The following is a 26,284-nucleotide window of genomic DNA, read 5'->3' as shown; positions in this document are numbered from 1 at the left end:
GTTTCCATGGACATGGTTACCACCTGTGACAACAGCGACAATGTCCAGCGCCTCAGCTGTGGTATGACTGAATTTTCTCAATCATTGTGTCCACTTTAATTAGGCTGTCAGTGATTGTAAAATAGAGTCCATAAGTCCATAAGTCATGCAGCACATAACTAATGTCACATCATTTCTCTCGACAAAGACCAGAGGCAGAATAATAACATAACAAAAAACACGAAAAGTCACTGCAGCTTTAAAGATCACATATTTTTTTATGTATCCGTTGAGCCTGATTGCAATGAACTTCAATTGATTTCTTGATGAAAACACTTCTTTGTGAGGTCCTGGTCCTTATTTTCTCCTCTGGTGTGATAACAGACGTTGGGGTGATCAGAGTGCAGACAGCACTGTACGGACGTGCAGATAAGGTGACCTGCAGTGAGGGCAAAACTCCACAACAGCTTACCAACACAACATGCGCTCAAGAGGGCACAGTAGATTCCCTCAAGACGAGGTAGACATTATGTTTATGTTATGTCTCGTCAAATATGTTAATGTTAATCATGTTTAGTGTTTTACGTTTTGTCATGTCTTGATTAGTTGGTCCTTTGTGTCTCTTTAGGTTTAGTTAAAGTCACTCAGGTCCAGCCTTGTCATGCAATTCCTGTTTTATTTTATACTCATCATTTCCCTTCTGTTTTCAGATCCTGACTCCCTCCCTTTTTGTGTGTTTTTCCCTCCATTGATATTGCTAACCTCGCCCCTCATTAGTTTCACCTGTGTTCCCCTACCTCATGTATAAATAGTCCTTGTTTCCCTTGTCTTATGTCCATTCCTTTTTGTATGTCTTGCGCCACAGTCCCGTTGTCCAAGAACCACGTCACTGAGTAAAAGCTACATTTTTGAGTATAGGTTTTGATAGTCATCAGTGTTTTTTGTTGTACTTTTCTATAGATTTTGGTCCTCTATGTGAGCTTTTTTTGTTTGTGGAATATATTCCCTTTTTTATAACCCTACTTTGGAGTTGAGCATTTCAGTCCTCCTTGTTGTGTTTAAAGCCCTAACAGTTTATGACAAACAAATCAGTAATATGTGTCTCATCCCTGCAACCAGCAACACAAAACAATCATCCATTGTCTACCGTGTTATCCTCCACATGAGGGTCATGGGGCTATTGGAGCCAATCACAGCTGACATAGGGCGAAAGGCGGGGTCACACCCTGGACAGGTCGCCAGTCCATCACAGAGTCAACATATAGAGACAAACAATCATTCACTCACACACAAAAAGCACCATTCTACTTTTGTTGGTCAGAACAGAAAAAAAAAACTAACACAACAGTGAAATTATCAGGGTGACGTTTGATTTTAGTTTTGGAACATATATATATATATATACATATGATTTCTTTATTTCATGTGATTTTGCTTGGTGTCATTCTCAAAGGTGTGATGGGAAGAAGGTGTGCGAGATAAACACAGATTTTGTTCGTACCTCTGATCCCTGCACTGGAATCTTCAAATATCTGCAGACCACATACTTCTGCCTCCCAGCAAGTCAGTCACACTCCTGCCATCAAAAACTGTAGATGCAAATGTGTTGTGATGGTTTTGTCTAACGGGATTCCTTTTTTTCTTTGACAGATCATGTCATCGCATGTGAGGGTTCTTCAGCACATTTGTCCTGTGGTAAGACAGTGGTGCCATTATGTTTGGTTCATTTCATCAAAAGCAGTTATATTTTCAACATATTTGACCTTTTTTTTAAATGACTGTTTTTTTCCTTTATTTTCTTCTTTTTTGTCAGATCAAGGGCAAGTAATATCTGTGTATGGAGCTGACTATGGACGTCGTGACCAGACAACCTGCTCTTTTAAACAACCTGAATCTAAAATTTTAAACGGCGACTGTTCCAACCCCACTAACATTGTTGCTACAAGGTAACGCATATTTTATAATATAATAATACATCATGATGAATGAAGACTTGACGTAACTCTGTTGTTGGCAGGGGAAGATCAGATAACTTCAAAGTTATTCATAATAACAAATGATTTCTAAGCCCCACATTCCATAATTTTGGGCTTGGAAGTAATCTAAAACTGTACACCACCGTGTGGATGTATGCCTCTGCTGACCAATGCAGTTTCAGTCATGTCATTTTTGACCACCAAAATCTAAGCAGTTATTCTGTCAGTTCCAGTAAACACTTAGGCAATGATGAGTTAAGTTGAAAAGCTTTATTGGAAACAGCTCAGATCTGAGGAGAACTGAGACAATGCCAAACATGAACAAGGAGATGTAAACAGTTGGGCATCCTCTGTCATTCTGCCCAGAGGTTACAGTCAAGGTTCTGGAGAAAAAGGAAAGACGTCCGGTCAAGATGTCTGGCGCCTTCCTCTGCTGATACATAGAGCCGACCTTGGGGAGGACTGCATAGATGAGATATTGGTCCTTTGTCCCAGTTAGGTTAGGTTCAACAAAGATATAATGAGGAAAACAAATTATGGGTGCCAGGGCTACACAGAGTTGTAGCTGCCCTTTTCCTGAGTTTGTTAGGCTTATGCTTTTAGGAATGTGAGTTGCTAATTTAAAGAAGGCTGAATAAGTTTTTCTCTTACATTAACACTCGTTACTCTGCATTTACAGATGTGATGGGAAAAACAGCTGTAGTGTCGAAGCAACAAACTCTGTGTTTACAGAACCCTGTCCTGGCACCTACAAGTACCTGGAGGTGTCTTACGTGTGTGAATGTAAGTACATGTGTCTAATATGTAATTCAACAGAAAAAAAGAACTGTGTGGAAAGAGAAGAATCATTTAGTTTTTTTCTCTTCGCAGATCCTGTGTGACTTTAATATCGACGTGGTCGTCTTGTCACAATAAACATACAGTGAACAAAATATGTCTGTTTGTGATTTTGTCCATTGGTGACTGATTATATCAGAATATATAAGATATATAACATAAGAAACTCATGATGGTCATTCATGGGCAGTTCGGCCTGTCAGTCTCCTGATATCTCCATTCAGGGTTAGGTTATTAACCCTAACCCACAGGTACTAAATAGCATAAATAACACATTATGGGATGTGATAGATCTATTCACCAGGGCTGTTACTTCATTATGTCTCGAACACAGGCCATAAATGACATAGAACACATGGGTTTTAATGAGCAGCTAAAACTATAGCTATGTGCACTATTGTCAAAATCCTTAACAGAATATCCATTTTCTGATGGATGACAATGCTATGAAAAGGGATGTAAATTGGTGTTTCCCATGTCCAACTACAAGTTTGTTGCAGATCAATGTATTTCTTCATTCGTAATCCTGCTAACAGAAACAAAACCTCTGTGGAGGAAATTCTATCTACCAGAAATTCAGTTGAATAGTGATGAATTGTGACATCTAATGGTGAGACTGCAGACTGTTATAGAAGACTCCTTCGCACAAGTGCATCAGCAAACTGCAGTCCACAGACCAGAAATAAACTCTTCTTTTTAATGTAGTATGAGGTGTTACAGAAATGGCAGTAAAAACAGTCCCAAACTTTGTGATACACACTTTTGCTCTTGTCATGACAATTACTGTGAACTGTGTGGTGATATTTCACCTATCTTTAAAGAGCTGGTCCCCTTAAATAAATCTGGGAAACACTCGTGTGAATAAGCGTAACCATCGCGTATTCGTCTACAGCTCGACTACCAAACGATGGTCACGTTGCTGGCGTCTTTGGCGAGGTCGGTCTTTGACGGGTAGACGACTTTCAGGTTTCCGTCTTGGTCAACGGTTTGGACCTGCTGGATGATCAGTTCACTGGAGGTCTCGCTGCTGGTTAGTGGCTCTGGTGGTCCCTCCCCTTCTCCATCTGACCCCGCCTCCTCCCGATGCTCCATTGTGAACTTGTTCAGCTCTGCCATTTTCTGTGATGAAACAGGAAACTGCCTCTAAATGCTTGTATGTGGTTTGGTTCTTCTTTATTTCATTAAGAACAATGGCTAAATATACCAAAAAGATTTACTCGCTGCCCTGATTTCTAAAAATCAGCATTGGCCTTACAAAAAAACCCGAATCGGTCGACCTCTCAGAGAAACAGCCATTGCTTAGTGTTTAAGTTTTGAAGACTGATGTCTGTCTTCTTGAACAACTCCAATCATTCTTTTTTTGGAGGGGAATGAAGCTTGAATGCGTGTTCCCTTTGCACCAAACCGATGTTTCACCTGCAGTAACTTTAAAAATAAAATAAACTCACTGTGCTGCTAATGTTGATAGAAAATACTGTGCTAAAAATCTCAGTTTTTAAGAGACCAGGAACAATTATTGTCGCAGAGCCTTTATGACATGTCTAAGTTACATTCCTAATGGAGCTGGGTAGTTTTCCTTGGACAACTGGTGAATAGTTGAGAGTCATCTGCATCACATCCTCTGTCACACACGTCCACACTCGGCTCTTTGACGCCATCTACATGTTCAAAGGTGTTTATCTACTATACAGTTCTAGCACGACTCGACTCTACTCAGTTTGGTATGGCTTTCCAGTACCCCCTCAATGTGGGCAGAGTCATCATAACACAGCTGCATGAAACTGCCGTGACGTGGTTTTATAGGCGCCACAAACACACAAACTAGTGACTTGTAAAGGAGTTGTTTTCAGTGCAACTGAATGATTAGAATCAGTTAATCAATATTTCAGTACTTCCTGTACTGATCGACGGCTTTCGGAAGATTTTATTTATTTACTCGTTACTTGTTGGAGATTTAACACCTTAAAGTTCAAAAGTGCTCAAAACCTTCATGACTCACAAGTTATTCTTTACAGCAAGAAAAAAAAAACAGGAGGAGGAGAAGAGAAAGAGGAACTTACCACAATCAGAGCATCCATAACATCTTTGCAGGTCTGCAGGCTGGCTGCACTTGTCACCTCCAGAAACAACGCTTTGGTCGTCTTCTTAATCTGTACAAAACAATTAAATCAACAGATTATTATTCATCACTGAAAAAGAAAAGGAACTGTTGTGACACAAAATATAACCTGGCATCAAGTATTTGTTGCACACAGATTTGCACATTACTCATAAAAAAAAACATGCGTGTCACTCACTCACACATCACGTCACTCTTCTCCTGTCATTTCCCTACTGTCTTAAAACCATGACAAGCGAGCAGGAACCTTAACCTTTCTCTTTTCCATTCAAATACAGCGGCTGTGCTAACTCGGTGAGGAGAAGTTCAAGAGGGAATAACATGTTAACAATAACATGTAGGTGATTTGACTGCAGCCATGCATGGGTGGCAACAATAGTAGATAGACATTGAGAAATGTTCAGAAATGTGTATGTAATCAGCAAATTAACACATAATGATATGTTTTACTGTTACTAGGTTTACAACGTCTGTAACCTGCGACACATAAAATATGATGAATATTATAATTTGTCCTGGATATAAAACCCTCTCCACCAAATAAAGAGAGAAAACATGCTTATGAAAATGATGAAAACAGACAAAGTCACACACCTTGGTTTTCTCACTGTTGGTAATAGGTGGAAAGGAGATCACATGTCCCTCAGCATCAACAAGGCAGGGATAAAGAGTTTTTCCTTGCAAAAGCTGCAGGTATCTGTTGAAAAAAAAAAAAAGAGAGAGACATTGTGGAGAGACTAAATATGCATTTTGCAAACAAAAGTTCACTGATGTATTCTTGAGATTATTTACTTGGTTAAATTCAAACTCTTTGCAGTTTAATTTAGTGTAACAGTTAACGTTTGTCCTTCTCGCTTGTCTCTATACACTGCTGGAAAGTCATCCTTTGTTGTTTTATGGGCAACTACAAATGTGATTTCTGCGTTCAAGCCTCACAGAAAATCTACAAAAGTTGCCACATGTCATGGAGTAATTCTGGCACAAAGTGACTGTGGAACAGTGTAACCAAGCAAGGAAAGTGCAATCAAATGTCGAACCGTCAACAACTTCACAAGTCCAGCTTGATAAGAGCCCCCCCCCCCCTTTAAAAAAAGTAAAGTACATTAAAATTTGAAAAACAACATCCTCTTTTGACTTGATTTTAACCTCAAAAAGGCAAACTCGTCGTGTATGAAGAGTCAAAGTGTAGCTTGTACTGACTTGTGCAGGCCAGTAACGTTCTGCCTTTTCTTCTGCCTCCTCAGTTCCTCAGCCTCAAGGTGAAGGTGTCTCACCAGCTCCACTGCTGTCATCTCCTTCCGACCGAGTGGAACAATCTAACAAGACAGTGTATTCACGCCGTGTTTGAAATTAATGTACATAGAAGAAGACAAGCAAACATAAATGAGGGCGATTTTCTGCAACTAATAAGGGCCTTTTTTGATGGAGCTGCAACGAAATTACTCTGCTGGCCCAGTTCACATCAAAACAATGCGTAAATCATGATCCAGTTATCCCATCTCCCTCTCCAACTATCCCTTTAACGTCTAGCAAGCCTCACACCTACTGTAAATAAATTGCTGAGAACAATGAAGCAATCGCTCTGCGGCAGAGTACCTTCAGCTGTGTAGGTGGTTTGACGTCATAAACCAGTGGAGTTTTGAGAAACTGCACATCGTGAACTGCAATGGTCGCCGTGGTCCTTTTACCGCACAAATCATCGTGAAGCTTGGTCTAAAAGAAAAAACAACAAAAAAAAAAACAGCAGAGGAGTTTACACGTCGTTATGTTACTGTTAGCAGACCTGATGTCTGACCCCAGGTGAAGATTTTCATCATACCTGAGCCATGAGGAAGCGTTTGAGAGAATTTCCAGGCTTTAGGTGCATGCCCTGGACCACGCAGCACACCAAGTAGGGTCGAACATCCTTAACCTCTGGAGTCACTTTGACAGTGAGTGCTGTGGAGGCATCCGAAAGGTGGAGAACCCTCACCACCATCTTATTCACTTCTTCCACCTCTGCTTCGTCTGCCGTCTTGTCATTCTTCTTCTTCCTCTGTTGCTGTTTTTTCTTTTTGTCAGCGTCGCCTCCGTCCTCTCCCTGTCTCCCTTTTCCCCTGAGATACTCCAGGATGGACTTTGTCTGGCAACCATTGACCATTTTTTCTAGCCGCTTGTCGCTCAGCTTGTTGCCTTTGAAGTTGATCTCCTTAAGCTTGGGGCAGTTGCTCAGACCAGAGGGGATCTCCGTCAGCTTGTTGTTAGAGAGATCCAGCACCTGGGAGACAGACAGAAAACAGAAAGAGTGTAAGAGCCAGAATTCAAGTGCTTTTTAATGTCATTATTATTGTTTTAATTTACTCTACTTAACATGCCCATTGTCAGATCTCTCATAAATTACTCTTGTAGCCATTTTGGATGAATTTTGTCTGAACACTGACTTGCACAACAGTATTTATGATGGCCATTAAACACCACCACTGTTAACAACTTTACAGACCAGAGTATACTGCATTTAAAGGGATATTTCCCTCATTACACTATCCATAAGTATGTTTGTATAAGTGTATAAGTGTATATTCCCCCCCCCCCCCCCCCCCTCCCCCACCTTCAGAGCAGCTAGCTTGTTGACATCTTCGCTCAGCTCTTGGATGCAGTTGTCAGAGGCCTCCAGGCTGCTGAGGAGATCCAGCCGCTCCGTGTAGAAGCTCGCGGGGAAAGCGCTGATGTTGTTTTTGGAGATGTTGATGGTGGAGAGCTTGGTGCACTGGCTCAGCCCCTCCGGCAGCGCATCCAGGCCGTTGCAGCTCACGTTCAAAGTGTTCAGCTCTCCCAGGGCTTCGATGCCCTCCGGTAAAACCGTGAGGTTGTTCACCGACAGGTCCAGGACCTTCAGAGACTTCAGCTTGCCGATGACACTCGGGAAGGAGGAGAGTTTGTTCCTGCACAGGATGAGGCTCTGCAGGTTCGTCAAGCGTTGAACGTCCTCGTGGATCTGAGTCAGACTCGGACACTGGCTAACCTCCAGATAATTCAGCAGTGTGAGGGAATAGATGGACGAGGTGAGTCCTCCGTGAGAGTTTATCCGCGTGTCCACACCAGGACCCTGTAAAACCAGCTCACGTCTCTTCTCCTTTGCGACTTTCTCTATTTCTGGCCATTCTTCCATGTCATCCATGCTGACTCCGGTTGATGCTAGTTCCCGTCAAGCTAGAAGGAATATTTGAGTCTACGACTTCTGTTTTGTGTTTTCAAAATAAATTCTTACTCTGATTATTATTATTGTGATTGCAGTCTCACAAACAAACCACAATATGTTTATATTCTTCAAAGTAGCCGCGTTTGGCTTTGATGGAAAAAATATAGGAACCATAGGAATATGAAACAATAAACTGTTTTTGAAGATACTACCAAATGCTTTTATTTTGAAAACGCGTGTTTTATTTGCTACAGACCCGGAAGGAGTTCTGAAGACGTATTTTAATGTATAATACATCCATGATTTGAATTGCTTATTGGATGTTTATGGATATGTTCATAGTGTCAGGGTGTACGCAGAAACAGTTTTAATCAGAGACGTGTCGCCGCGTAAAGAAAAACATCATGTCGTGTCGACAACTACTGGAGACAACTACATCACCCACAATCCCTCACGGCTGATGGGAAAATCCTGTCACTGCGCGCACGCTCGTCAGGGTTGTTGTCCGCGGTGGTTATGGAGATGAGACAGAGAGACGAGCTGTCAGTTTTGCCGTCGCGTTGGTGTTGAGATAGCAATGAAATACACAAAAGGAAACTTGTTTTTAGTTTCAGCTGTTTACCAACAAAAGGTAGGACATGGCAAATGAGATATGTTAAGGCCTTTGTCGGATTTTGACCAGTCTAACTACCAGAATAAAGCTACTGTAAGAGGAGCTATGTAACTGTTAGCTAATGCCATTGCCCCTGTCCGCCCTAAAGGCTCACGTCTCTGTGCTTTCGAAGGGGGTGTTTTTCTCCAGAATATCAACAGAAGTTAATATTCACTGACGACTCTAATAATTTCTGCGTTCTGTGCATTTAAACCTCTGTCGTCAAATTTACAGCTACTGACAAACTTCGAGTATACACATGTACAACAAAGTGCTCCCCCCCTTTTTTTTCTTTTTTACCTTACCACCTTGATTTTTTAAAATTTCAACATAGTGTGTTGTGTACATTATTTTTGAAATAGTGAAAACAAATGTACATGTCTTGGACAATAAATGACGATTGTATTATTATTATGATTATTGTTGTCATTATTATTATTAATAACGCTAATCCTGTGATAAGGACAGTTGGCGTAACAGAAGAGGACACAAGGGATAGGGCAAGATGGAGGCAGATGATCCACTGTGGCTAAAGAGAAAGAAGAAGGAGATTAACTAATCTGACCGGACTGACCACCAGCCACTTAATTAGGTACACAGGGCACCGTATAAAGGGGCCAGAGTGGCATCCAGTGTTGTTTTCTGTTGCATCAAGGTTCAACAGGTTATTTGTTCAAAGATGATCTTCTACATACTTTGGTTGTGAGGCGATGTTATTTTGAGTCTTTGTATTGTTTTGAACCAGTCTTGCCATTCTTTTTGAGCCAGTCGCTCACTTGATATTTTCTCCTTTTCCCACCGTAGAGATGGTTATGAGTGAAAATCAAAATTGTGATATTATTGGTATCATGGACCATGTATTGTATATTGTATTGTAAGGTGCCCCGTGATTCCCACCCCTAGTCTTGACCCTGTCTCAATGCACTGTCACTGCTATGTGACTGACTAATTAGATAGTTGTGTTAACAACCTGTTGAACAAGGATGGACAAAGAATTAGAGATGTGGGTACATTTTGGTTTCTTGTTTGTGTTCTCTCAGTGTTCATCAGAGGGATGCCCAGAAAGATAGGATTCATTGTGACCAACTCTTCAAGTCATGAGGACAAATTTGCTGCCAAAGAGCTCATGGTCCATGCACCCACAGCCAACGGGTGGAGATCCAGCAGGTACATAAACACAGTGCTTGACTTTCAATGAATGTTAATTTTCTTCGATTACACTAACACAAGCAAAAGAAAAAGTGAAACTCAGCATTAGGTGAATGTGATATTTTGCAGGCTGTGCTCTTACCCTCAACACATCACTCTCCAACTGGTGGAGAGAAGTCGGGTGAGGAAGCTGCAGCTGCTGGCGCATCAATACCTAATCCCATCTAAGGTGGAGTTCCACATTGGAGACACCATCCCTGAAACCAGCACTCCAGGCTTTCCAGGGCAGCTTCGCAGACTTGGGTGCGTCTTCCAAATGAGCTGAGCTCAGTTTAGATAAGCTTGCAAGGTTAATAATATATAATAGTGTAAGATTGGGGTGCTACAGCATACACAAACATAAACTAAGGTCATAATTTGAGTGATTAAGCATCCTATATGATCTGCTGTGGACGTTGACTGCTGTTGCTGTGCTGTATTCCAAAACATTCAAGCCCTGTATGTCATACCACAGCAGAGGAGCACAGAAGTTGACTCTGCATTCTCACCACAGGTATGTGTCTTTGTCCGACAATGAGAAGACCTGTTTCAAAGCTCGGGAACTGAAGTCGGTCCATGTCGATGCCATCGGAACATGCCTGAGAATAACATTTCATAAGAACCACATCAATGGTTACAATCATCAAAATCAGGTATTTTGGTAAATGTTAGCAATGCACTCACACCAAAATTCCACTGGCGCTAACTTATGTCTCATACAGAAGATTGAGTATGATAGAAAATAAACCATTTCATGGTAATTTGAGCAGGATTACGGTATATGTTCTGTTGGTTGTTTAAGAATGTCTTCATGTGTAACAGTATTGTGCATATAATGACTGCTTTACTAGACTACACTCACTTTCCTGACCGCATCCCAACATTTGGCCAATAATCAATGATGATAAGTCAATTAACTAATAATAAGAACATGTATGTATGACATTATTGGAAACTTAGTCAAGTTTTTATTTTTTACTGTTTATATTGTTTTCTACAGGCTTAATTATATATATATAGAGAGAGAAATAAAATAATGATACTCTTAATTAATTTCTTCTTCAGTGTCAACAACTCCCATGAAAAGACCTAAACCACTAGTCCATTTTAACAATTTTGCTGAAGCAGCTACTGAATGCACTGTTGCTTCTAAAAATAGGTTGCATGTTTATTGTAATGAAGTCAAACTGATAATGGAGGTCTACAGGACGCAACAGAATAAGTTACGTCAGGTTTTAACATAGTGGCGTTAGTTCAATGCTGGTTTTGATATTTTCATAGGAGTTGTTGATATGTAGAATAAAGCAGAAACATTGTCATTGCACATTTCAACCATTGATCCACAAGCATTATTATTACTTTTTTTTTTTTTTATTCCCAGCCACCTCACCAAAATGTGTTTATGATTTCAGGTTGCTTTGGTTGCCATTAATGTTCTGGGAGATTCTTTGGATGGCAATGCTTTTAACACAATTGTAAGTGAGCTCTCTCTTCACCTGGCACACAACATGGAACGCACTTCTGCTTAGCAGCAGTAGGTGGCGGTGTTGCGTTGTGCAACATTGCTCTATCGTCATAGGTCATTCAGAAAGCCTTAACAGAGGTTTCATCATCCTTTCACACCCACAGACACTAAAATAAGTATTACTCCTGTTGTGTATTATATTTTTGTAAAAACAAAACAAAAGCCACAGAGCAAATAGCATCAAGAGGGAAATTATTTGAATGCCATAAAAAAAGTTGTTTGTTTGATGAGACCATATAATTGTGCTGTTGACTCATACCTATAGGGTAAATAATACTATATAGAGGATGCATTGCATAACAGCATATTGTAGAGGTGACTCCAGAGACACCTTAATACTGTGTATTTACAGTATATGCATTCACGTTTTTTTTAGTTTTCCTTTCTAAATAGTATGTTTGTGTGTGTACATGTGTCAGGAATGTAGTAATGAGATGCAAAGGGAGTGCAGTATGTAATCACACTGGAGGCCTTTAGTTAGCCAGTGTAATCAGATAGGCTTGTAGATGTACAGCTCCTGGAAGAGAGAGAGAGAGAGAGAGACGGAGAGAACACCTTAAAAAAACACACACACAGAAACAAAGTCGGAGATACGGGAAGACAGCGACACACTCACAAAGATTCCTGTGAACAGGCTGTGCATTGTTGCCCCATTAATCTGACTCTGAGCACCACCATCACCGATCTTGCCAGGAGGTTCGGCGAGATCTTGTTCTCGTCTATTTGCCTTACACTTTCACCCTTGCAGCAGATATACGACTCCTATAGCTGTCTCCATGTCAGTTCAAGAGGAGGGACACTGCAACGAGGATACAGAGTAAATACTTTATTACGTGAATGACCACGTCAATGGGGGGGGGGGGTTCACATGCACATAGGGCTTAAATTTGAGCAAAAGGGTGACAGAACTTACCTCACTTGTCATTGTGAGGTCCATAAATTATTGTAGTCATTATTCTGGCTTGATTTCACAACACAGTTGTGTTAGGTAAAAGTTAGAGTTGAGTTTGAGGGTCATCTTAAAATGAATCAGATCAGACTACAGCGGTCAGGTCTATCATGGCACAGACAAGTTGTAGTATAATGTGCACATGTGAGTAACTTGTCCATCTGTTTACCCCCAGCCAAGCAGAGAGCAGCTGATCGAACACTACCTCAATAGTACTCAGCTGGACACAGCCTTGGACACAACCTTCATGGGGTGAGGCCAGGCCATTGAACCCTGGTTTGTCTTGTGACAATAACATTGTTAAGCAAAGCCATTTAGTATTGAAGCCAACTGAGGCATCCAAGGCAATGCAGGTGGTGGCAAAGAGGAAAACACATTTCAAAATCATTTTTCTTTAATATATCAACCCCCCAAGGAACATTCATCCTAGTATCTCCCTTCGGGGGGAGGGTGTCAAGTCAAGGCAAGGCAATCTACTTTACATACAAAAATACAGATTCAAGGTGCTGTACACAAACATTTAAAAACAACACATTTACATTAACAACACATACAACCATTATCAAATAGTAAAACAGTGTAAAATAATTAAAAAATATATATATTTGGAAGCACCAATATGCCACTACCCATTGATCAGGATTTGCTCATTGGAAGCCCTTTTTTAACTGATGATACATTAATTTTCTCACTGGCATATTTGACATAGTCTGCTTCTGTTTTCTGTATTCAGCAATCAACACAGACCTGACAAGAGGGTGTTATTGTGTTGAAAGATATGTGTCGATTTTGAGGTTTATCTAACTCTTTGTTGTCCCTCTGTGTTTCCGTCATGTGCCTAGCAAATGTGAGTCCTTCTCCCCCTTTGATGATCTGGCCTTTGAAATGTACCAGGACCCTGAAGTCGCTCACATCATTCGCCTCATGGATCAAAAGAAGCAGGAAATGGTCCAGCAAGAGAAATACGAGCTGGCCAAGAATCTGAAGCAGGCCATCGCCGACCTGCAAAAGGTACTATAGCTACTGGGTGACACTGTCACTATATATTTACTCACATGGCTAAGCAAAATACCCCACAAATACAAGGTTGTGTTCTTGCTGTGGTGAGAGTATTTTAGTGTCTTTGTGAATTATTCTGAGAAAGTCTTCAGAATACTACGTTCACCAGTGCACAAGAGAGATTTAATTGTTTGTTGTTTTCATGATAAGTCGCATCATAGTCATCAGAGGAACTGCTTAAACTGAAAACTACTTTAAGTTTGGATTGCTGTAGTTTATTTAGAATTCTTCTCCCCATTTTACCAAAGTTTTTTTACATAGTTGTCAGATTATTTAACTTTATATTTTATTTATAAACCATTTTTATTGTCTTGTTCAGGGTGCCTCTGTTGATTTACATTATTATTTAAGTATTTGCTTGATATTTATTTGTTTATTGTATTTAATGCTGTGTTTTTTACATCTAAAAGTCAAATCTTTGTATTACAGGAGTGTATTTTGAATACCCCCCAAAGATTGTGCACATTTTTAGATTTTCAGACCTTAATATCTTAATATTTTATTTTATAAACCGTTTGGTTTTATGTATTGATTCTCTGTGTCGCCCGTAGGGGGAGTAGTTGATTTTGCCAAATATTAATTGAAAGATTTTTCTGAAATTTGCAAATCTGGTGTCTGCTTCCATGCAACAAAAACTTCTCACATTTAGTTTTACAAGTGTATTCGTATTCGTGACAGAGAAGAATAAGTAGAATACCTTTAGTATAGTAGGCGTGTGAATGATCAATGATCATAATTATTGGCAGTAACAGACGGCCCCAAAATCAAATTTTGCTTAGGGCCCCATGGAGGCTTGGGTCGTAAATGATTATGAATAGGTCAGGTCCATTATTATATCATCATCTAATCATTTTTCACTTGGAGGTCTGTATTGTTATACTCCTCTTTTCCTTTGATTATTTTGTGTAATTCACCTCTGTATCTAGTTGGTAAACATTGTTCAGATACCTGTTACTGACTGTCTTTGTGTACAGGGTTACCATGGTGAACATGAATTCTTAATAAGCCCGACAGCTGATGGTCCTTGAGTAGTGTATCTCCCAAACTAACCAGAGGCCTTTCTGTAACCAGATGGCACACACATACATCAACACCTTGTTAGCATGATATATTAGCATCGTGGACAAAGCAGTTGCCAAGGTGGTCATGCTGAAAATCCCTTGTTATTTCACCATCAGGATGTCAGGAGATGGTTACATGATATCTGTTAACACATGGCAGAGAGGAGACGGGACAGACGGCTGAGACTATTGTGCCTGCTGCGCCTTTGTTCATTTACACTGTCTGAATTTAAATAATTTCTGCAAATGTTTTGTCCAAACAAGAGGAATCACAAGGCATTTCAGCTGAGACTGTGTTGCCCGGCACCTGGTTAGCAACTTAATTCCGCTAGATGGAATTTCCTCACAAAGAAATTACGAGTTTGACTTACTGGAAGCTGTTGTCAAATTTCCTCTCAGTAAATCTCAATGATTCATCATGTGGCACACTCTCTGTTATTTTACTCCAAAGACAAATTACTGTGTCGGACACAAATGACCATGTCATGTTTAAGTTATTACCAAGAAACAGCTCCCTTGTGGTTTGAAAGTCAAATCTGTTTTTTTTTTTTTTTTTTTTTTAACATGTATCAACCTGGGTTTTTGTATTTTTGTTGACATTGTGATTACTTAATTTGACTGTTTAGGTTTGCTTTCTAAGGCGCACTATCCTTTGTTTACAGCCTTTTTTTTGTTTGTGCTACATGTGCTCCTTCAACGGTAACTCTGTGTTAAAGCAAGGCAAGGCAAGTTTATTTGTATTGCACATTTCAACAACAAGGTGATTCAAAGTGCTTTACACGAAACATTAAATAGCATAGAAAAGAGACATTTATAAAATAACATTCAGATATAAAATCAAAAAACGAAAAACAAGCAGGTAGAATATATATGAAAAAACATTAGGTAATAGAAGATTAAAGAAAAGTAAAAAATAAAATAAGTACAAATACAATAAAAATGATTAAATCAGCAGTATCAAATGAAATGAGGTTACAGTGCTATATTGGAAATTACTGAAATGCAGCGGCAAACAGAAAAGTTTTCAGTCTTGATTTAAAAGAGGTGAGAGTTGCAGCAGCCCTGCAGTTTTCTGGAAGTTTGTTCCAGATATTTGGTGCATAGAAACTGAACTCTGCCTCTTCATGTTTACACAGAGCAGACCTGTCCCAGACGATCTGAGAGTTCTGGGTGGTTCGTAGCTAACCAGAAGATTGAAGATGTATTTTGACCCTAAACCATTCAGCTCTTTGTAGACCAACAAAGTCAATTCTTGACACAGGAAGCCAGTATAAAGACTTCAGAACTGGAGTGATATGATCTACTTTTTTGGTCTTAGTGAGGACTCTAGCAGCAGTATTCTGAATTAACTGCAGCTGTCTGATCGACTTTTTGTGGAGACCTGTAAGGACACTGTTACAGTAGTCCAACCTGCTGAAGATAAATGCATATGCAATGCAAATTAAAATCCTGTGGACACATACATCCTTTAATCTTTGATATATTCTTTAGGTGGTAGTAGGCTGACTTTGTAACTGTTTTAATGTGGCTGTTGAAGTTCAGGTCTGAGTCCTTGACAACACCTTAGTTTCTGGCTTTCTTGGCAAGTCATCTTTCAACTCAAAGGTTGTGAGTTTGATTCCCAGTTCCACAAGTGTATATGCCATTGTGTCTTTTGGCAAGACTTAACCCCATGTAGCTCCTGACAGCAGTGTGTGAATGGGTATGAAAGATGTGTGATAGAAAATGTGCTGCACATAGATGCACTGTATGAAAGTGTGAGTAAATGGGTGAGTGGCATCATCAAGTGGTCATCAACACAAAAAAAGCACTTTTAGCGAAGACCAAGGCCAGAGCAAATAAAACATATAGTAGATTTTTCAACACAGACACAAACTGACATAATTCCAAGAGTTCTTGAGACCATGGGCAGACATCAGTTCTCGCCCCCATGTTTACCTGTCAAAATGTGTGTATACTTGCTTTACCTCTACTTGTCCTGGGCTCTTCCAGGTCGGGGAGCGTTTGGCTCGATATGATGTGGAGAAGAGATGTGCCATAGAAAAAGAGGACTATGATCTGGCTAAGAAGAAGAAAGAGCTGATGGAAAACTACAGGAGGAGTGTGTATAAGCAGCTGGAGGTCCACAACCTGTTGGACATGACAATGGTCAGTTACCAGCTATACATTATGAACTCTTGGTGTGAAATACATATACCATACAGTCAAATACAGCTGTAATGAGTTGTTGTTTTTTGCCTAAATTGGCTCTTTGCTGCTATGTCTCCAGGTCACAAGAGAAACAGATCCATCCCCACTGCAGGATCCTCCCCCTCCCCTGCTTTCTCCAGGTCACTGTTCAGCCCCCACCGAGCCCCCTGTGTCCACAGACACATTCAGAAAGGGGAAAAAAACAAACACACCTCAGAATCAACAGTCAGCCACTGAAACTATTGTGACCAAACCGAACAGCCAACCTGAATCCCCCTGCACCCCTGCTGCTCTACCCAAGATAGATGTAAGTGCAACTTTATCCACAGTGCTGACGATGCACCAAACACATCAGCAACACTAACACTGTGCGAGACATGTCCAAAAAGACTAATGCTTGTCCCAGTCATTAGTGAATATGGATTATAACCTCACCCACTACATCACTTTGGGAACACACCTCCAACCTTAAGCCTCCATATTACTGAAGCATGGAGCCTACAAGAGGACTGTGACCAGTGGGGGCTTTTATCCTTTACTCTCCACCTACCGAGACCAGCTCTACTACAGGGTTTGGTTTCACCATTTAATTAAAAGTGTGCAACAGTTGGCCGACTCCAGTGGCTGCCAACCTAGCTTGAAGGCAGAGCTTTGAGCTTTCTGCAAGGCAACAGTGTGCCAGTGGGATCCCAGTTGCACGGGTCATGGTGTTGAATGGATGGAGCTTGTGTTTGCGTGGAGGGGATTCAACATTAATTGTAATCATGATGTTGTTGCATGATCAGACTATTCACTGGTAGTGTGAGTAAGTGAAAATACCAGGGGTAAAGGGGATACATTACTCAAAAGGATGGGCTTCTTTTGGTGGCTTAAAAGGTTAGCCCTTGTGATTATGACCCTCCAGAAAATGTACTGTCTGTGTACTGAAAAACACATATACTCAATATCTGTAAATTGAAGCTGAAGCTATCACTCTTCTACATGGGGCTATTAGTCTCAGGACTCTGACAGCAAATGTAGGAGGAATATTTCTAGTATCCCACAACACTTGATGCAATCAGGAGCCAAAACTCCGCAAAGTGCTGTCCTCTCTGCTTAGTCGGTGAATTAATACCCCACTCACTAAACATATCAACATATCCATTCAGTGACATAGGGGGGAAGACGGGTAAGGTTTCCTAAATTGAAACAGAGACAACAACTTCCAGTGTTTTGAGGGTGAATATTCGATTATAGGGATGATGGGGGGTGGTGGGATGTATCAGGTGTGTAACCTGCGAATACTAGAATCTCCAAATTACCCTTAAAACCTAAAAATTGAATGTGGTCTATATGCAGCACTTTTCTGTCACACATCACATCACGATCATATCCATTCACACACTGCTGACACAGCTGGAACAACTTGGGGTGAAGAGTCTTGCCCAGGGACACGTTGGCAGGACATCTAGTGGCGCTGGGAAGTATAGATACTATATTCCACGTGTTAATGACCAATGCTGTGTTTTGTTACAACAGTTTACCATTGGGCCTTTTGACGAGAGGCCACTACCAGCCCTTCAGAGGAAAGACAATCAGGCGGAGGCTCTTCAGAGCCCAGCAAAGCAGCATGTCCCACAACTTTACACCATGAGGAGTCTACCCAATACTGAGATAAGCGAAGAGCCAGAACAACTGACAGAGAAAGCCCAGAGAGAGGCTGGACTTCCAATAGATGTTTATGGAGAAAGCCTGGTAAGAGAAATGGCTAAAAAATACTTTTTGGTGATTTAATTTTTCTCTTCATTTTCTATTTGTGCCTCTCAAATGTGTTAATTTGTGCACCTACAACCTTGCCGTACCTAGAGCTGTTTTCTATCAGAGGTTCCTTGCTGAAAACTGTTGTCTGCAGCTACTGGAAACTGGGTCCCAGAGAGTGGAATTTGTGGCCTGTAAAACCAAAGCAATCAACTAACAAAGGATTACATTCTCTGTAGAGCTGAGGGGTCTTTTTCTCTTTTGGTTTGCCCCCATGATCTGTAGCTCTTCACACTGCATATACTAATTTTTAATGATAAAAGTTATTCTTTAAGTTGAAATAATATCATCAGATTCTTTGCAGTACTTGGTCTTAACACAGTACCTGGCATTGTCACATCTACTGAGATAACCACATTAGATGTGAACAGATACAACCTTGCTTGCCGCCACTATGGTTTTAACCTGTGGTTATTTGAGCTACGTCTGTGAATTATGGTTGTCTTTCTATCATCGTAAACCAATCAGGCCATTTTCATCTGACCTCTGGAACCAATGAGGCATTGCCAATGCCCAGCAAACTGGATATTTTCTCTTTTTTGGACCCTTCACTGTAAACTAGAAAAAATGTAGAAAATTCCAGGGGGTCAGTTCTCAGACCAGTCCATCTGGCATCAAAAACAATGCAATCTTCAAAGTCACTCATATTTGTTCCTTGTTCTGATTGTTGGTTTGAACATAGCTATTGACCATTTCTAAACACATTGGGTAACTGCCATGTGATTGGCTGATTAGACATTAACAAGCCGTGGAAGAGGTGAAGCTAATAAAGTGGCCGCTGGATGAGGATGGATATGTGTGAGCATGTGTACAGTATTTTAGGCTGTCATTTGTTCCAGGTGGCAGGGGTATATTCTAAAACCTGGTCCTACAGAGAGGATGCTCTTCTGGCTGTGTACACAAAGCTTTCGGATGTATCCCCCACCACCCCCAAGGAGGAGCTGAGAAACATGATACGAGCTACTGTCTTCTTGGTGAAAAAGGCCCTCTCGGATAAAGTATCATCGGTGAGGCTTTTCCTTAAAAGAAAACTGTGAATGGTCAAGTCAACAGAAAAACAGTTCCATGAAAGAGAATTGGCTATGTTTAGTTTTTCAGTGTCAACATTTTCTATGAGTCATGATCTCTATATTCCTGTTACAAACAGCAACTCACGTTCATGTTGTGAAAACATGTAAAGTATGCAAATACATACAATGTTCCCCCTGTACCATGTGCAGCCCCAGTTCTCTCTCCCAGAGCTGGCTCCCTTAAACAAACAGTTTTGACAAGGATGGCCTTGTAACGTCTCTGGAGGTCAACTACAGCCTGTGTAAAATGAGCAGTGTGGCAATAATTCTCATGACTTATTTTCTTAGCCACACTGATAAACAGAAAGCTTCATTAAGATTTGAACTGCTTAATTTGCTGCTTCGCAACAGTGCCTCAGTCATGTTAGTCATGTTAAATGCACTGTTCCCTGGCAACTGTGTTTCACACTGCAGATTATGTAGTTACAGCCAAAATATAGACTATGGTGTTTGCTTTACATGTCTCTGTCTCATCTACACAACAAATGACCTGGTTATTAAATTACATTTAACTGAAATAAAGAGGTCTTTGGTTTCTACTGCCAGGTTGATGTCTGGTTACATGTACAAAAAAAATAATTTTTTACTTTTCCTTTGAATGTCTGCTATGATTTGCGATAACTTTTTATTGATGCTCTCCTCAGGTTTTCCAGGCAGCCTTGCAGCTGCTGAGGCTAATGCTGGGCCAGCTGATCCCAGTTCTGGGCATGGGTCGGTCTGAGGTGATCCACTGCTTTGAGCAAACATGGCCCAACTTGCTGTCCAGGACTGGGGACTCAGCCAGCCGCCTCCGAGTAACGGCCACTGCCTTCATACAGGTATTGTAACACCTTTGGTCATAATCTTTGAAGTATTAGTCACTTCTCTTGAGCTACCAACATCATTTGGTGTCAGGGTCTGCACACTAGTGAACTTTCAGTAGAGCTCTGGTCTCAGCTGTCAGTTCTGATGTTTCACCATTTTCTTATTAATTAGCATTCAATAACTAATAAAAACTTAATGACTCTACATTAAAATGACTACATAAACAAATCAGAAATCATCTTTGAAAACAATTTAACAGTTGTGTAGTTTGACTTTTTAGATTACTAGACAGTGGTTTATAACCTGTACTGCAGCCAGCCACTAGAGGGTGATCAATACTACCACACTAATGGCTGCTAAAGGTCTAGGGTTTGAACACTGACTGAATGAGACAACATGCTGATGTCTCCCTGGGCAAGACACATAATCCTAAATCACTCTTGGCTGGGTGTAACTAGTGTGTGATTAAAAGACAGTGGCATTTACATTATAGCTTGCCTTTTCAATATGTACATCAAACTGAGTGAAGAGTATAAATACAGTACTGTTTACCAGTTTACCATTGTGCTTAGACCTATACAGATTAGCCGATGTTTGCAGAAATGCTTACTTCTGTTTCACACTTCAAAAAAAGTAACTCCTCTGTAAATATCCATCCATCCATCATCTACCACTTTATCCTCCACCGTAGGGTCGCGGGGGGTACTGTGCCTATCTCAGCTGACATAGGGCGATAGGCGGGGTACACCCTGGACAATTCACCAGTCCATCACAGGGCCATATATACACCAACTGTGTGGCCCTCTCCTGTAAATATAAACACTTTAAATTGATTGACTTACTAATGTAAGTATTTGTAGAACAAATATTTGGTTATGTCAATATATTGTGTATGAATTGGAAGTGAAAGTGCATGCTCTAATGGAACAACTATTGTTCAAAATGAGATGAAAAATGTCTCATCTGCAAGACCCACAGCAACAATCTGTCCATTCTCATGGACATATCACAGATATGGCTTGATGGAAAATTAAATCTGGAACAAATGTTCACTTGGACTCACAGAATAATTGATCCATGATCACTGTGACTGCTGTTCTGTTTGGAAAACCAACCTCTCACTCTTGTCAGCTGCGATGCGCTCCAGTTCCAGTTGTATGATTTTTAGTTACGTTGTTCTTTCTAACATAAAATGGATTACATAGTGTAATCATCAGTGCGCACGTGCATGCTTCACTGTGCTGAGCTTCCGCTTCACATACACGATGAGTTACAAGGTGTTGTCATAATATGCCTCTGGTTTTATATTAAACAAGCCTCATGTTAGTTGGACTGTCTTACTGTGGGGGTGAATATAGTGATGACGTAGCATGTGTGTGTGGTCCAGACTGATGCAAATGTATGTATGTATTTATGACTTTCATTCTGTTTTGCATAATGCAAGTTTTGTGGTGCGATTCACAGATTTTGTTCAGAAGCCAATGTTTGGTCATTCTGCACACTGATTCTGACGTGCAGTTTCCATGATCAAATTAGTTGAATGCTCTATCGGGTGGGAGTGGTGTGTGTGACATATTTCTGTCATATATCCCACTCACCTGAAGACCCTAACATAGCAAGCAACTGAGAGAAGTTCCTTCATGAGCTCTTTTCTTTAAGACTGTAATTGCACACTTGTCTTCTCTGTCATGACTTGTCTATCTGCCAGATGCTTGTGTTGACTGACAAATCACTGTGTGTATTATCACATACTGTAGATATGGTTTGTCAGTGCCTCTCAGCACAAGTATTTAATTTAAAGGTGTAGCTCTGTAGAGACGCTGCATGATTTTATCAGGGTAGATTTTGTCAGTCAGTGTCCTCTTTGTCATGTCACCCCTTTTAGGAAATTGCTGTTTTGAAGGAGGTACGGGCCCTGCAGCTAATCCCTGGTGAGCTTGCGAAGCCCTTCAAATCCAACATCCCCTCCCGTTTGGCTCAAAGTCGGGCTGAGCTGCTCGAGTTGCTGCTCGCTGAACTGGGTACTCAGAACTCTGGCTTCACCCTGGACAATGTCATGATGGTAAACGGCTGAATGCTTCTATCCATTTTGGTGATGTTGGCAGTGCTAGTTTAATTTAGCTAGTGCTAGTTTAATTCAGCTAGTCTTTGCTCATAGTCAAATGCCCATAGTCACAGTTACCTTTGGCACCTGCTTGGTCGGTATTCAAATTAATTGTCAGAATTTTCCTCCAGAAACAGAGTTTACACTTGCTCGACACAAGTCAAGAGCAGCCTTTTTTTAAAGTATATTATACAGCTCCAGATTTAGGATAAAAAAAAAATATGTTGCAAGATAGGGCAGTGTATTGACACTGGGGGAAACTGAGCGGACTGTGTTTGAGGTCTGTGCTCTCTGAGTATTTTAACTTAAAGGTCTGGTATGTGACATATTGGTGAAATTATAGGTCTTATGTAAAATAATAAACAACATAAACAAATAAATAATAAATAATAAACTTAATTTAATTTTTTTTTTTATAACTGATCACCAATCACCCGATTGTATTATATAGTTGTTTTACATTACCCCAGAATGAGCCTTTATCTTCACACTGCACCTTTAAGATAATTAGAGATAATTAGAAAAATGCAGAATAAACTTTAACTATTCCAAAGAAGTTTCATGTGATTCCAAAGTTTCAGAACATAAAATTTGTCACTGACTAAACTGTCTTTTAATGCGTGACATATACTGACCACTTCAGAGAATTATCTAGCTGTATATTAATGTCCAAAATTTAACTGGTTGTCAAACATTTCCAACAACAACAGTTTTTGGCAGTATGTCAACTTTCCACTTTATCCATCAGGAAATAACCACTTTAACATACCATCTGCAACATGATAGCACATGTACTGCACAGGACAGTACTACATAAAGCCTGTTTTATTTCAGTTTGGAATTCAGCATCCATTTATTTGATTTTCCATTACATTCAGCTTAGTAGTCATGACATGACAACCTGTAAGGTAAGCAATCTTTCGTTGACATGCAGTGACTATTCAGCTCACCCAAACAGGCAGTCAGTTGCTTTGAGTCAGCTGAGTAAATGTCACCATTTGCATCCACTTAATGCCCCCTGTTGTGCTCTGGGTCCCAACACAGTGAGCTAATATTTACGTGTAAACTATCCAACTGTTGACCATGCTGGGCAGGACAACACGCAGCCCCTATCCTTCCCTCTCCTCCACCCATCCCCCTCCACTCAGCCCTCCTCTTTACTCTGCGTGGCTTTTATCGTTGAGAGCAAATTCTTAGGTTTGTCTGGGTTTCTCTAACCTCTGAAGCCACAATCACACAGGTGGCACTGAGTGTCCTGTTCCTGCTTGCTTGCTCAGAGGCCGCCTCCTTTTGTGGCGCCTGCCTCCCATGTTTGCTTGGGAAACACAGCATCTAGATTGAGACGTGACAGGATGGCTGCACTTTGCTGCACAGAGCTTCCCTCATCTCCTGCCCTGGTTTAAGGCCACATTATACTTCTCTGATCGCGTAATGCGTTATCCGACTGCGTAACCACGGACACCCCTCGAGCCTTCATACTGTGGCCGCTGGACACGCGCTGCAATTTCCCGCCCGATCAGTAGGGGTCGCTGCGCAAGGTTGTTGTGCTTTTGGCTACAGTGAGCAATGGCGTCCGTGAGAGAAAGAGAGAGAAAGACTGTTGTTGACCGTGGCCGTTTCTCACTTTTCTGTGTCACGGAACGCAGTTTTAAGATAATTTGAGGCGAGAAATTGGCCATTTAGAGTCTAAACATGTGGTTTGTGTATTAAGATATGACGTATTTATAGTTTGACAGCGACGTTGTCGGCGGTGATCGGCTCCGCCTCTGTGGACGCCCGGTGCGCACTGTGAGCCGGCCTGTCCTGAGGACCAATCGCAGCCCTTGCCGTCTCCGTTGTCCCTTGACGGAGTGAAGGACACTTGAAAAATATTTTGTGCAGTCGGAGACGACGCAGAGACTCTACGACAGGCTCTGCGTCGACGCAGAGGACTTTGCGTAACCTACGCAGAGCACTTTACGCAGGAGTATAAATTGGGCTTTAATTTAAAAACTGTTTGATGGGAAACATGGAAGACACGTAGTTGTCAACAGAAATACACACACTGAGCGTGTTCAGCTTTACACACGTTCATTCATACATTAACCAATCAGCCAATCGAGTGGCAGCAGTGCAATACATGGGAACCATACAGTTACAGATAATGCTCATCAAATATCGAATATGGACAAACTCAGTTATGTAATGTGGTAGAAGAGTGTTTGTAGGCCGGATTGTACTGCGGGGCTCTGCAGAGGCCACGTTGTTTCAAGTGAGCTGACAGTTATTTCAATGTCAGTTTGACAGCTGACATTAAATGTCAATGTCTGTTCAACTTTTCCAGTGTTATTGACCAAAAAGCCCAATTAAAGATGAGGCAATAATTCAATAACAATATATATAGTTTTTTTAATTGTCCAATTTGAAAAAAAAACACTTTAACTTGTCAGAATAGGGTCATAGAAAGCTTAAATGATAATTGTGGATGTTCAGACTTGGTTCAATGTTAGAACATAGTGCTTCTGTGCTGCAGGTATGGATGTGTGTATCGTATGTATTGTATCTCACACACCACAGTCTCTGTCAGCTGCAGAGCAAACAGCACTTCCACACAACTACTGCATGTTTTCTTGCATAATTTCCAGAGAATGGAAACATGTTGTTGATGAGATCATCAACTGCATATGTTTATGGACCCAACCTTCATTTTGCGTCATCAGCAGCAGAAGCTGCTGGTGGTGCTGGTGCCGGTGGTGGTGGTGGTGTAATGGTGTGGGATTAGTTTTCCTGGCACTTGGGCCCCATAACACTAAACAGTAACTGTAGAAATTCTGCAGAAATTATGTGATTCAGTAATGTCAACATGGAGAAGAACCAAAAACAAATGACTCCAATTTTTGGTGAACTCCATGACACGAAGAACTGTGGCAGAGCAAAGGGAGAATCTGCCCCCTGACCAGTCATAGTACGTTGGTTCTAAGTGCTCACTGAGGGTCATTGCTTTCTGTTGAGATACCTGTCACTAAATAGTTTATTGCAGTGTTTATTTTTTCTTCACTTCACCCACTTCACACATTACTCAGCCGTTATCAGCCACCACGGTGACAACAACAAGGATCCAAAACATTTTGAGAACCTTGGAGTTGTCGTCTAACCTTAACCCAACAATTTTTCATCATCATTAAACCATAACATTTTGCATTTAATATTATTCTCAAATTTGTTGCGTATTAAATGACATTTTAAAAATCAACTAATTTAAGGTGAAAAAAATGACGGCAGATGTTTAATTGCGGTTTATATGGAGGGGACATTTATGGCAGTTAAGGTGGTGAGAGGGAGTAAAATTATAAATAAATTAACAATATTGTTGGTTATTTGTGACATATCCCAGACTATGTTATACCTCCAAAGTATTTAGTTATTGTGTAGTATAAAAAACTGTAATTGTGTTTCGAAACTGGTGGTTAAAGAAACAAATCACCCTCACCCTTAAAAAATATATGTGTGCGTGTGCGCGTGCGTTTGTGTGATGCAAATATATAAAGTTTAGTAGCAGTATTTAGGGAGTGTAAACATATTTTTGTAAAGGTTGCATGATGGTTAAAGGAACAGGATTATTATCTGCTTATCAATTATTATCTTTCATCACCCTGGCTTTGGTCTGGTGTTCAGACCCTGATAATTCATTTTTTTTAAATTAATTTAATACACACAAGTACCATGTAAAGTCACTAAATCCCTTTGATCCCACACCTAAAATAGCTATGAGAATCTGTTATAGCTCCTGTTGACAGATCTGTCGTGTTAGCTCAGC

At 40.7% G+C, this 26,284-nt stretch overlaps 3 protein-coding genes across 3 annotated transcripts in view; 2 read left to right on the top strand and 1 right to left on the bottom strand.

Moving 5' to 3' along the window:
• Window positions 1–12: 12 nt before the first annotated feature.
• Window positions 13–2,836, top strand: LOC310932134 (L-rhamnose-binding lectin SML-like; the record flags this gene model as incomplete). The annotated part of the gene is made up of 7 exons (XM_083895427.1): window positions 13–61; window positions 364–499; window positions 1,433–1,542; window positions 1,630–1,674; window positions 1,793–1,925; window positions 2,635–2,738; window positions 2,826–2,836. The coding sequence occupies 7 exons, from the start codon at window positions 13–15 to the stop codon at window positions 2,834–2,836; spliced, it is 588 nt and encodes a 195-aa protein (XP_083751553.1).
• Window positions 2,837–3,276: 440 nt separating this feature from the next.
• lrrc47 (leucine rich repeat containing 47) lies at window positions 3,277–8,086 on the bottom strand. Its single transcript, XM_083895231.1, has 7 exons — window positions 7,499–8,086; window positions 6,731–7,168; window positions 6,508–6,624; window positions 6,112–6,227; window positions 5,506–5,608; window positions 4,853–4,942; window positions 3,277–3,911 (listed from the first exon to the last, which is right to left on the bottom strand). The coding sequence occupies exons 1-7, from the start codon at window positions 8,066–8,068 to the stop codon at window positions 3,690–3,692; spliced, it is 1,656 nt and encodes a 551-aa protein (XP_083751357.1). The 5' UTR covers window positions 8,069–8,086; the 3' UTR covers window positions 3,277–3,689.
• Window positions 8,087–8,595: 509 nt separating this feature from the next.
• cep104 (centrosomal protein 104) overlaps window positions 8,596–26,284 on the top strand; it is a gene marked incomplete at its 3' end in the record, with an annotated part of 30,475 nt that continues 12,786 nt past the window's right edge. The window contains exons 1-14 of the mRNA XM_083894719.1: window positions 8,596–8,720; window positions 9,205–9,333; window positions 9,782–9,908; window positions 10,020–10,193; window positions 10,444–10,582; window positions 11,342–11,404; window positions 12,579–12,655; window positions 13,246–13,414; window positions 16,516–16,671; window positions 16,793–17,020; window positions 18,232–18,447; window positions 19,350–19,517; window positions 20,225–20,398; window positions 22,270–22,446. Coding sequence (XP_083750845.1) covers window positions 9,796–9,908; window positions 10,020–10,193; window positions 10,444–10,582; window positions 11,342–11,404; window positions 12,579–12,655; window positions 13,246–13,414; window positions 16,516–16,671; window positions 16,793–17,020; window positions 18,232–18,447; window positions 19,350–19,517; window positions 20,225–20,398; window positions 22,270–22,446 — 1,854 coding nt within the window. The 5' untranslated portion in view covers window positions 8,596–8,720; window positions 9,205–9,333; window positions 9,782–9,795. The remainder of the gene's footprint in view (window positions 8,721–9,204; window positions 9,334–9,781; window positions 9,909–10,019; window positions 10,194–10,443; window positions 10,583–11,341; window positions 11,405–12,578; window positions 12,656–13,245; window positions 13,415–16,515; window positions 16,672–16,792; window positions 17,021–18,231; window positions 18,448–19,349; window positions 19,518–20,224; window positions 20,399–22,269; window positions 22,447–26,284) is intronic.

This window comes from Microchirus variegatus (assembly GCF_963457635.1).
Source record: "Microchirus variegatus genome assembly, chromosome: 9".
NCBI classification, from domain to species: domain Eukaryota; kingdom Metazoa; phylum Chordata; class Actinopteri; order Pleuronectiformes; family Soleidae; genus Microchirus; species Microchirus variegatus.
Note: the sequence above shows the minus strand (reverse complement) of the source record. Positions and strands in the feature narration are given on the sequence as shown.

Excerpts from the sequence above, each read along its gene's own strand:
- lrrc47 (XM_083895231.1), bottom strand. The coding sequence starts at position 8,068 with ATGGATGACATGGAAGAATGGCCAGAAATAGAGAAAGTCGCAAAGGAG. Across the intron at positions 7,169-7,498 it reads ACAAGCTAGCTGCTCTGAAG|GTGCTGGATCTCTCTAACAA; the intron begins GTGGGGGAGGGG and ends TCTGTCTCCCAG. Across the intron at positions 4,943-5,505 it reads CCAACAGTGAGAAAACCAAG|ATTAAGAAGACGACCAAAGC; the intron begins GTGTGTGACTTT and ends TGTTTTGTACAG.